The sequence below is a fragment of the Canis lupus genome, chromosome 15 (genome assembly GCF_011100685.1).
Source record: "Canis lupus familiaris isolate Mischka breed German Shepherd chromosome 15, alternate assembly UU_Cfam_GSD_1.0, whole genome shotgun sequence".
Lineage (NCBI taxonomy): Eukaryota > Metazoa > Chordata > Mammalia > Carnivora > Canidae > Canis > Canis lupus.
In genome coordinates this window covers 33,526,941-33,539,280 of record NC_049236.1, presented here as the reverse complement: position 1 = coordinate 33,539,280, position 12,340 = coordinate 33,526,941, and the positions used below count along the sequence as shown (strand labels likewise).

The 12,340-nt window shown below is 35.8% G+C and overlaps 1 protein-coding gene across 3 annotated transcripts in view; it reads left to right on the top strand.

Annotated features, from left to right (window-relative positions):
* Positions 1-12,340, top strand: part of EEA1 (early endosome antigen 1) — a 112,110-nt gene that overhangs the window by 19,945 nt on the left and 79,825 nt on the right. Inside the window, exons 2-3 of one of the 3 annotated variants that reach the window (XM_038558636.1) lie at positions 2,456-2,548; positions 9,354-9,479. In XM_038558636.1, the coding sequence (XP_038414564.1) occupies positions 2,456-2,548; positions 9,354-9,479 (219 nt within the window). Of the gene's footprint in view, positions 1-2,455; positions 2,549-9,353; positions 9,480-11,584; positions 11,642-12,340 lie in introns of those variants that run through there. The other 2 variants (XM_038558638.1, XM_038558637.1) reach the window with 2 other exon arrangements.

Sequence of the window (12,340 nt, the reverse complement as noted above, 5' to 3'; positions counted from 1 at the left end):
TAGCAACAGTCAGGGAGAATGTGTTTAAAATATGGGTATGAAAAGCATCGATAGTTTCTCTCTTGTTTTTCCTTTTACTCCCCATTGTCTTGGACTTTCTTAGATCTGTTGACAAGGACTATTTTAGGCAAATATAAGAAAAGGTATTTTTGGTGAGGATAATAGGATTATGTAGATGTATCTCTGAATTGCTTACTTCACAGGGAAGGTAAATCTCAAATGAAAAGCCACCTGTAATCTGGAAAAAGAAAAGATAAAGAAATGTGGGGAAAATGTAATCCTTGGGAGATACAGCTTTAGTTTCCAGTGCTTTTAAGAATGGGGTCACTAATTTTAAAAGCCATTGTGGCATGAAGCTGTTGAAATGTTGATGGGTCAAAAATGAATTTCTGGTGTTATACAATTCTTTATATTAAGTATGTAATATAAAGGGTCTTTGACTTATTCAACATTGAGCTACTTTTTTTGCCAGGTGCATGAGTATCATTAAATCCAGATAGCTGGCTTTTATTTATTTATAAATTCATGTCTAAAGCATGCTGTTTTGGGAAAGAATCTTGCTTTGTTTTTTAGAGGAGAGTAGCTAACAGAATAGTTAAAACATGAGAATTTTATGGATTTTAACTGAAAACAATAAAGCCACACTCTGGATAAGCTTAGAAAGTTTAAGAAGACTACATTTTGGGAAAATATGACAGGAATGTGGATCATCCATTTTGCAAAGGTCCACTTATTTTTTTTACTATTTTTAATATTAAGAAAAATTTCAGTGTACAAATAATTTAACTGTGGATCTAAAATTCTAAAAAAAAAAAAATGAGCAAAACCCAAGCCTGAAAAACTAAAAGCCAAAATATCCATAACTGTGTCTTGCTACAGAAATCATTATTTGTATTTTGGGATATATATATATCCTTTGAATTTCTTATAAATAGTTTTTATACATAATTGTATTTTTTAAATTTTATTCTATTTTATTTATTTTTTAAAAAGATATTATTTATTTATTTATTCATAGAGACAGAGACACACAGAGAGAGAGAGAGAGAGAGAGAGAGAGGCAGAGACACAGGCAGAGGGAGAAGCAGGCTCCATGCAGGGAGCCCAACGCAGGACTCGATCCCGGGTCTCCAGGATCACATCCTGGGCTGCAGGCAGCGCTAAACCGCTGCGCCACTGGGGCTGCCATGTATTTTTTTTCAAAAAGATTTTATTTATTTATTCATGAGAGACACAGAGAGAGGCAGAGAGGGGCAGAGGGAGAAGCGGCTTCCTGCAGGGAGCCCGATGCGATACTTGATCCCAGGACCCTGGGATCACGCCCTGAGCCAAAGGTAGATGCTCAACCGCTGAGCCACCATACATAATTATAGTGTATATGTTTTCTCATTTTTTTGTGTAGCTTTTATAATCATTTCAATTAGTGAATTTCAAAGTATCATTGCCTCCTTATTTGGCATCTGTGTTGAATATTTAATAGTGATGAATAGGAGGTTTGTGTGTTGAGACAAGTATAGTGAATTGCTCTCAGTCATGGGTGCTTGAGGTACATTTCAGTGGAAATGTCCATAAATCACCAGTATGGTTTAGTGATTATGGGCCAGACTGCTTGAGTTACAGTCCTTTCTCTCATTGATTGGCCATGTGATTTTGGGCAAATTACTTAGTTTCCACACCTAAGTTCTCTTTTGTGTGACGTGAGAATGATGAAAGTATGTACCATAAGTGTTTTTTGCTAAGGATTATTAAGTTGGTTGTTGTGTTCCAAATCTTTCTTCTTGCCCAGTACTTTATTAGATTTTTAGTTCCTTTATGGTAACACCTAAGTATTAATGAATAATTATGTGAGAGGATAAGTGTTGCAGGAGAAAAAGAAAAAAGAACTTTAATCCTCCAAACTGTGTATTTTTGATAATGGAATATCAAGTATTGAAGACAAATTGGTAATGATTGGCATGAATGATCTGTGTTGGTCTTTTGAGCAACCCTCATGTTATAGTTTAGTTGGTGTAATAGACAACAATGTAAGAGGAATCAGAAGATCAGCGTTTTAGTTTTTTCTGATTTTTGTTAACAGTACAGTCTTGAGAAATCTTTGGGCTACTTTGAATCTCTTTTCTCATGTATAGAGGTGACATATGTCCTGCGTCTCTCAGAGATGGCACTATGATTAAATAAAATGTTCTGTGAAAGTGAGTTGAAGACTATAGGCAATACATATAAAAATAAGCTTTTTATTAATTTAAAAAGACTAAAAATGAGAGAATGCATGCAGAGATCTTGATGCTATATTAGGCATAGTCTTCAATAAAGGATAGCTGCTAGTACAGTTTGTTACTATATTGAGAGGACATCTACTTTTATGTGTAAGGCTAGCCCTGATTATTGTTTAGGTTATTAAATAGTTTGTGAATATATTATTAATATCTACTTTGATTTTTTTTCTGTGTTTCAGACTCCTGGGAGAGTTGGCTCTCAAGGTTCTGATTTAGATTCATCAGCAGCTCCTATAAACACAGTAGATGTCAATAATGAAAGCTCTTCAGAGGTATGGAAATAATTTGGCAAAACAATTTAGTGTTATTTAAGGGAAAATGAACAGATATTTGGAGTAATGGTCAGTAATTGTATTGTAGGAAACATTCTCATCCTTCTTAACAAACTGGAATGTGACTTTTGAATCACTTGTAGAAAAATTCTGGTATTTAGTTTTAAGACTGAGAAAGTGTATATTAAGACTGAAAATTAAATTGTGAATTTATCTTCAATGTTAATGTCATCTCAACTTAAGGAAGATTTTAAAATCTGTTTATAAAAATTACCAGGTGATTAGTGTTTGCACTATCATGACTACTGAGCTAAAATGAAAAATGAGATTATCTATGAAGTTTATACATTATTTGCTGTCTTCATTTATGATTTTTTAACAGCTTCTATCTATCAAAGTTTATTAAAAATTAATGAGGAAAGTAAATAAATCTAAGAAAGAACTCAAATTTTTGGAGAAGTCAGCCTTAGTAGTAAAGCCTTGCTTTATTATTATTATTATTTTTGACAAACAAGATTTGCTCATTATAGAAAAAGAAGAAAAGGAAAAAGAAGAGCATAAAAGCCATCAATAATATTGTCCCTAAGATATTGATGTACTCACATTCTACTCTGACAATTTCTGTCAGTTGCCCCTTTCTGGGCCCAGTTGTACTGTTAACCCAGTCCCCTTTCCTGTGTTCCCCCTTCTGCACCTCTTGGTTGGTGAGTCTGTCTTCTGTCTTTCTGAGTTTGTCTCTCTATCCACTCATTTCCCTGTTTTGTCTCTTTCTGGCCATCTGATTTCATATATATGGATATTAACCATGATGAGATCTAACAAGACCCTGAGAGCTAAGAGAAAAGTATCAGTTGAACTTTATTAAGAGCAAATTTAATTGTTAACCTCAGTCAGGCCAAAACAAAACAAAAAAATCTCCAGTGGGTAGTGAACAGTGCCTGGTAGTCTTGCTGTATTTACTTATTAGTGTTATTTTCCTACTGTCGGAGATAGTTTTACTTTCTTCTTTATCCTCAAATCTCTCTTGTGTCTTACTCTATCCCACCTTCCCTCAGGCATCTTCTATATTAGGAAATATTAGGTGAACACCAATCGTTTTGTCACCAAAGCTATTTGCATCCATCTTTATTCTCTCTTACTTTAATACATGAAAGATAGTTCTCTTTTCCTATCAGATTTCAATCCTTTCTCTTGTGTTCTGGATTCTCTTCTTTTCCACATTCTCATTTTATTTTCTCTCTCCTTCCCTCCTGCCACTTTAGTTTCTACCTATGTCATGAATTATTCCTATCAGCATACAAATACTGCTGTAGAGAGGTTCATATGCCCAGTGCTAGGGTACATAAGTGTCAAGGTCTCAGGTGATAACTCTATCAGCCTCTCTCTCTCAGGTTTGTTTCCCCTTTACCTTAAGGTTGTCATCCCATTTTGAACAATTTTTTAACTTTGTCCCCTTAGCCATCTATATGGAATTTGAAATATGGTCTTCAGGACTAATTTTTTAAATTAATTAATTTTTTTTTTTACAAAGGCTCCACGTCCATCGTGGAGCCTAGAGCAGGGCTTGAACTCATTACCTTGAGATCAAAAGCTGAGCTGAGATCGAGAGTCAGACACTTAACTGACTGAGCCACCCAGACACTTGGGTCTTCAGGACTTTATTAATCAATTATTTATTTATTTATTTATTTATTTATTTATTTATTTATTTATTTATTTTAGGACTTTAAAGAAATAGAAATAAAGCAATATTTTGCTTTATATCATATTTATGTCATATTTTATATTTTGTTATATATTGATATATAATGTTTTCTTAATATGGCTGTTGTAACAAAAGTACTATAAACTGAGTGACTTAAACAACAAACACTTATTATTTCTCAGAGCTCTGGAGGCTAGGAAGTTCAAGAGAGGCAGAGGGAAGCAGAGAGAGAGAGAATCTCAAGCAGACTCCCCCCTGAGTGCAGAGTTTGACAGGACCCTGAGATCATGACCTGAGCCAAAATCAAGAATTTGATGCTTGATGGACTGAGCCACCCAGGCACCCCCAATTTTTCTTTAGTTGTTATCATCAGAATGATAGTTCAGACTATTTAGTTTAATGTATTGCCAGAAGCAAACATCTTTGTTCACTCTTTATCCCTTTCTAGTCTGACTTCCATCCTTGGTACCCACTGAAACTACTCACTTATTTTCCTGGTCCTTTAGCTGGAGAGGGAAGGCTCTTTTTGTAAGTGCTCACTAAAGTGTCCCTAGTACCTAGTCTGGTACTAGTCCCTAGTACCTAGTTGCCAGCTTCCCTAGTACCCAGTCTGGAATATATGAGGCAAAAGAAAATCCAGTGTATTTATTACTATGTCAGTCCTTGGATCCTGAGATGCTTAGCTGGTCCACCTTCTCATCACCTTTCAGAATTTTCTTATGTTTCTTTTGTTTTATATATAACGTCTAGGGATGTTAGGTGTAGCTAGCAGGAGGAAATGGGGCAAGTCAATCTATTCCATTTTGTCTGCAACTGGAAAACTAACGATTTCATTTATTTATTTATTTTTAAAGATTTTATTTATTTATTTATGAGAGACACAGAGAGAGGCAGAGACATAGGTAGAGGGAAAAGCAGACTCCCTGCAAGGAGCTTGATGTGGGACTCGAACACAGAACTCCAGGATCACGCCCTGGGTCCAAGGCAGGCGCTAAACCACTGAGCCACCCAGGCATCCCTGAAGTCTAATCATTTAAAAGTTGGATCATTTATCTTTTTGTTTTTGAAGTATAAAAAAATTTTTTTTTAATCTATTCTGGGTATAAGTCCTTTATCAATATTTTGATTGCCTCCTATTTATCCTTACTGGTTAAGGCTGTCGTAGGCTTATAGGGATGGCTGAACATACAATTAGCCTGACACTGGACAGGTTGAAGTCAACAGCAGTTTGCTAACCACATATACTTATGGCCCAGGAGAACACTGTATGCCTTGAAGAGCCATATGAGGACTGAACTTGGGAACAAAATGAACAACCACGGGCTGTGAGAGGCAGGGTTTATCTTATTATCAAGAGGATGGGGTGCCCCTTGGTTCCTGCAGGAGATTGTCATTGGCTTGTTTGAATTATTCTGTGGGCTGGCAGGGAACTGAAACCTGCTACTTAGGGATAAGCAGGCTCTGTGAAGAGGAGGTTTTTTTTTTTTTTTTTTTTTTTTTTTAAGATTTTATTTTTTAAGTAATCTCTACATCTAATGTGGGGTTTGAACTCACAACCCAGAGATCAAGAGTCATGCACTTTACAGACTAAACCTCCAGGAGTAGGGTATTTGACTAGAGGATGCTCTTTGTGGGAGCAGTGTGGGAAGGGCACTTGCAGTTAGGCCATTTGAAGCTCTCCCATCACCACCTGAGAAAGCAGGGCATAGTATTGGGCCATAATTTTGGACTTTACACCATAATCAGATATATGTGATGTGTATATTTTTTCTGTCTGTGGCTTTTCATTTTGTTAATGGTGTTTTTCAAAGAGAAGAAGTTTTGAATTTTGGTCAAGTCCAGTTTGTCAGCCTTTCTCTTTGGTTAGTGCTTTTTGGGTCCTTCTACAATTTTTTTTGCCTACGCCCCAGGATTGCAAAGACTTTCTGCTATGCTTGCTTCTGATATTTTTTTAAAAAATCATTTTAGTGTATACATTTAAGTCTGATTTATTTTAAAATATTGTGTATGGTATGAGGTAGTGCTTGAGGTCTCTTTTTTTCATATGGATATGGAAACTAGTTTTCTATATGGTTATTTCAGTACTATTTTTTGAGAATATTACCTTTTCCCATTGATTTAAATTTTCCCTTTTATGAGAAATCAGTTGACCTTATATGTGTGGTTGTATTTCTTTGTGCTCTGTGATCCAGGCATACAGAACTCCTGCTTTTAAGGTGTGCCAAATTTGTTCTTATCTTTGGGCTTCTATATGCTGATCCCCATACCTTACCTGCCCTTTTGCTTTTTTGTCTGGTTAACATCTGATTATCCTTTAGGTCTCATTACAGATAATTACTTTTTCAGTAAACCGTACTTGAGATTCACATGTGGAATAGATGCTTCTTTTGTGTGTTTCTGGGAAATTGTATTTTCTATCCTTTGGTAATGATTATTATTGTAAGATTCATTTATTTACCAAATATATATTGTTGTCAGACATCGTTCCGGATGCTAGAGACACGGCAGTGAGTAAAATAGTCAAAAATTTTTATCCTGGTAGAGGATGTTCTAGTAAGTGGAAATAGGCAAAATCCCCAAAACATACAAAAAATGGACAGAGGGAAACGATTGGTATTAGAAAAATAAAGTAGGGAAGGAAGCATAGAAAGTGTTCTGGGTTGTTGCAATTTCAAATAGGATTGTAGGGAAGACTTCTCTGGGAAGGCATAGCCCAGGAAGAACCGAAGGAAGTGAGGAAATGAGTCATGTGGTTCCTGGAACCACTGTGTTCTGTTCTGTTCGCGTGGAGCAAGTAGAAAGTCTCTGAGGTGGGAGCCTAGCCTGTCGAAAAAGCAGCAGGGAGGCTGGTGTGGTTGGGGCGCAGTGAGTGAGGAGAGACTGGATCTGTGAGGTAATCAGGCTCACCTCATGCAGGGCCTTAGGGGCCTGCCTCAGAGGCCTTTGTGCAGACTTAGGTTTTTTACTTCTGGTGAGATGGGAAGCCCTTGGAGAGTTCTGACTAGGGAAGTGACAAAATTTATTTACATTTTTATAGGATACATTCTTGCTGCTCTGTGGAAAGTAAACTGTTAGTGGGGTGAGGAGAGAAGCAGAGGGACTGTGGAAAGCGATTGCAGTGATCCATGTGCAGGGTACCGTGGCTTGGCTCAGAGTGGTGACAGTGGAGGTCCTGTGGTTCTAAATATATTTTGAAGGCAGTTCTAATAGGGTTTTCTGGTTAGCGGGGTCTAAAATGTAATTTATTTTCTTTCATAACTTTTTCAAGAAGCCTGTAAGCTTCCTGAGGATGGGGCTTTGCCTTATTTTACAATTATGTTCTCAGAACCAAAGCATAATGGCTGGAATCACACTCATAATCACACTGAGTACATACTTTTTGAATGAAAGATTGAATGATTGTACATGGAAGCTGAGGGTGAAGAAACCAGTAAATTGAGAGGCAGCATAAAGCCATCATGGCAGAAATAAATGCACTGATGTGTTCTTTTAAGTAATTATTATTCTGTACTTCCAGCACTTTGGACTGTGGTTGCCTGAACATAACCCTTTTTTCAGTAAAAAGAATTCATATTCCTCACTTTCATCCCCTGGCTAATCTCCTTTAAGGGTTGTTAACAAAAGGAATAATGATAATAATGATAGCTAACATTTATTGAATGTTTTCTTTGTATCAGATGCTATGATAAACACGTTGCATGTATTATTTAATTCTCATGAGGACCCCCCTCCCCACCCCCCCGGCAAAGAAATAGGTATTACTATTACTCCATTTCACAGAAGAGGAAATTGAAGGTCCTATAAGCTACTAAGAGTGGTGTGAATCCAGGATTCAAGCCCAGGCCTGGCTCTTAACTGCTACCCTGCCTTGCCTCCCACCTTGGGACTTTGTTTATAGTCATTGTCTCCTTTGCTATTATCCTAAGTGACATTAGTGACTCAAGGAACACCCTAGCCTCCCAGTTCATAAGTTTTCAATGCTATTGATGTTATTCTTTTCTAGCTACTCAAGTTCGTAACAGTACCTTCCACCTTATTACTGGGCAGAATAGTTGACTTGAGATGTTAAGACCAAATGTTCCCACGACTACCTAGCCCCTCAAAAACCTTCTCATATTTTTATTACTTTTTTGGCCTTGCTGAATATTTCAGGTGTTTAATTCCTGTCTTTTCTTCTAGCCTTTCAGTCCTTCCTGACTTCATTTCTTTCTTCTCTAACCACACATCTAATGACAATATTTATTGAACACTTAAAATGTTGCAAGCACTACACTAAGGATTTTATGTACCGCACAGTAACTCTAGAGGAATAGGTGCCAACATTAGCCCCATTTTATAGATGAGGAAATTGACATTTAGTAAAGTAAAGTGATTTCCTTAAGGTTATATCGTCAGCATTGGTCGAATCTCAAATCCACATCTATTTTTGACACAAAAACTCACAGCTTTATAATCTTTATCCTTCACTATAGTCTTCATTTTATTTACTTTAAACTGTAGATCAGTGTGGCAACCCACATTTTAAAGTAGAGCTATTGTTAGGTATGGAGAATCTGGGAGATTGACTGAAAATGATTTTGTTTTGTGTATACATTTAGAAGGAAGGGTCCCCTATTGGGAATTATGAGTGTGGACAAAAATGGGACTTAGGCTAGTGGAATATGGTGAAGATTAAAAATTGCTTTCATTTTAAGAACTTTTTTTTGTTGAGAGCATTATCTCACATAGAGCTGTTTGTTGTAACTGCCAATCATTTCTTGATCTAAAATAAAGGCTAACTTGCCAATAATGGCTCTCAGATAAATAAGGACAAAGTGTCCTAAACAAAAAGAGTAATTAATATTCCAACTAAAGAAACTGATAACTATAATAAAATTGAACCAATGGGAATTTCCAGCAAAAGAATGGAAACTAGTTTTAGTTGTCCTATTTTGGATAGATCTTTCACTTTTTCTATATAGTTACTATGTGAAAATTTCCCTTACATATACTAAAAAGAGATATATTAATTATTTTCCTATTGTGTCTGTTTTCATTGTCTGTATTTTGATTTATAGATAACTTTTTATGTATATCCTCCTAAAAGTTGTTATTTCACAGGGTTTCATCTGTCCATTATGTATGAAAAGATGTATAACTGCTATTGATTTGTCGGAGCATTACCAGCAAGTGCACACTGAAAATGAAACAAGAGGACAGGAACTGCTTAATGACTCCAGTGTTACTGTGGGTCCTATGTATTTTGCCTTAGCAGCTTGGTTATGGGTTGCTCAAAATAGCTTTGTTTTTTCTTGCCTTGGTGTTGCTTAACTTTTTATGCTACAAAGGGAATATGGATTGCTTTAATTATGCATGCTTAAGGAAAGGTTCAATAAGGAAAACAGGCTCTTGGGAAGTTGGGTTGCTCTTACTTTTTCCAGCTGTCTTTTTTGTGAATCTGTAAATAAATATAAAAGTTTAAGTTAATATTTTTGCATAAATTTTGCCATGAAATTTGAAATATAGAGTGGATGATATTTGATTTCAACATCTGTATGTTATATCTTTATTATTTAGTTAATGCTGATGAATGTTTTAAAATGCTTTAGGTTAAAATGCCTTACTCTTACATGGAAAGAGGACTTTGCATATTAATTGCTACTGTGTTTATTTGAGAAAATATATGGCATTAGAATCTGGATCTACCACTCTTTGAATCTTTGTTTTGACGCCCTGGACTTGAGGAAGGTGACAGAATGGCACTACTCATCATTAACAGTGGATTACCCAAATGTTTCTCTGTAGCGTGTGGGACTGGGGTTTATCTAAGGCTGAGGGTGGAAGCCAGTGAGGGGAACTATTGCCCATTTGCAGACTGGAAAAAATTTCTTAGATGATCTCTTTCCTTTGAAAATTGTTGCAGTATTCTAAAAACAAAAGAAACATAGTTTTTTCTTCCCATTCTTTTGCAAATCTTACAAAAGAAGGAAACTTCTTGTACCCAGAAAGAAAAAAAAGTTTGTTTCTCCGTCTGGCAATTACATATATAAGAAAAATATTTTATCAGACATACACTTATTTATCATATTAATAGTGAACTTATGTACCATGTATTTTGGTAGGTAAAGGAGATAAAAAGGTAAGTAAGATATGATATCTATCCCAGGAAATTTCTGTGATAAATATTTGCAAAAAGAATGCAGTGGTGATTCAACTTGAGGGGAACCCCAGAAAAACTTCACTGGGAAACAGTTAAACCAGGACATTTTCTAGGGTTACGGGGAAAATGGGCGCATTATAGGAGGATACCAGTTAAATTAGTTACCTGGTGCAAGCAAGGAGAGAGGCATAAAAAATTCTTAGCATTCTCCTTCGCATTTCACCAGTGTCTTCCTTTCAGAACATGTGTGTCAAGTTTTCTTCTTTATGGGTTAACCAAAATGAAAAGACACAGCGTCACCTACTTAAATAAGAACTTTCTTTTTAATTGAAAGAACACTTGGTATAACAGGGATGCCAGAAGTGTCAAGTCAGGTTCTTAGCTGCAGTGTATCTGAGAAAGGATTAGAGCTAACTGAAAGCTAAGAGTGAGGGGCTTACTGTTTTTAATCTTAAGTACAGTGTGTGTGTGTGTGTGTGTGTGTGTGTGTGTGTGTGTGTGTGGAGGGGGAGGAAGTTGGTGAGAAATTTGGAATGATTAAGGGAAATATAACTGCCAGTTTTTAGTGTTTTCTTGTAGTCTACATTTTGTGGAAGTTATTGATCTAGTTAACTTTAGTTCCCTTGGAGGTGGTTGAGAAAAAAATAGAGAAGCAGTCTCTTAATATCCAGAATTAGTATTACAAAGTTCATGAACTATAAAGATCATGCACTTTATTCATAAGACATCCCTCAGATATTCATTCTGAGCTTATGTTACTGTCATTTTAAATGAGTGATGTGGTTTTAATAAACTTTTTTCTTTATCCTTCTCATCTATATCAGGTGGGCATTATTAGAGCATGTGAATAATTTTAAGAAATGATTGTGGAAAGACAAAACAGGGTGTAGGAAAAAACTATAAAATGTGGATATAGAAGTTAAAGAGGCCAGAATTAATAAAGTAGAAGCCACCCATTCAGTGATTAATATTTATGTCTCTGAGACATCAAACAATAGTTTAATATCATCTATTTAAGAAGGTGAGAAAGTATATGTATTTTAGAAAGATTTCTTTTTATCAGAAATGTCCCCAAATTAAAGTGTTATTTAAGCATGGAAAATTCACTTAGGTAAATCATATGGAATATTCAGTTAGGTGGAATATTTCTATAATAAATATATATTACTGAATTTCTAAAATTTCTCTTTAGGGATGAATCAGTTCTTTCTGGAGTATTAACCTGGTAATATTTAGAAGCTCTAAGAAGGTATGGCATACCTTAATGTGACATTAGCTTTCTCCAATTCTTAGGTATCTAGAGCCAAAATCTGGAAGTAGAGACAGTAGTCAAAAAGCCAAACTTGTAAAGATTAAATAGATTTAAAAAGATTAAATAGTATAACTGGTATATGGATTCTCTGAGGAATATTCTATAATTTGCTTTCTAATTACCAGTAGAAGCTGAGATGCAAAAGAGAAATGACAGGCTTAATAGTATAGGGGTTGATGTACTGTTACAATGAAGGCATGTTAGCTCAACAGTATTGGATAGGAGTTTCTTATAAGAATGACAGGTTAAGCATCACGTGGAACCATTATAAAACATGATGGTAGATAATAGGTGATTTTGAAGAAAGAGCATAACATCAGTTAGATTAGCACATAGGCTGGGAATATTCATTCATCCAAAAGACAGTGCTGAGCACCAAAGATCTCTACGGCCTAATGGCATCATTCAGATGTCCAGAGTTACATCGTTAATACTTCCAGCTTTGCTCATTTCAGGAGTTTCATAGGAGATCATTGCATTCGTTTACCTGTTGTGCCTCTGCCTTTTCCCTCTGGCTCTGTGACCAGGATACACCAGTTTCCCAAATGCAGCGTGACTATGTTTCAAACCTCCTTCCACACTTTTGTTAGAATGCCTTTCTCTTATTTCTGACAAGTAACTGCCACTCAGTCTTTA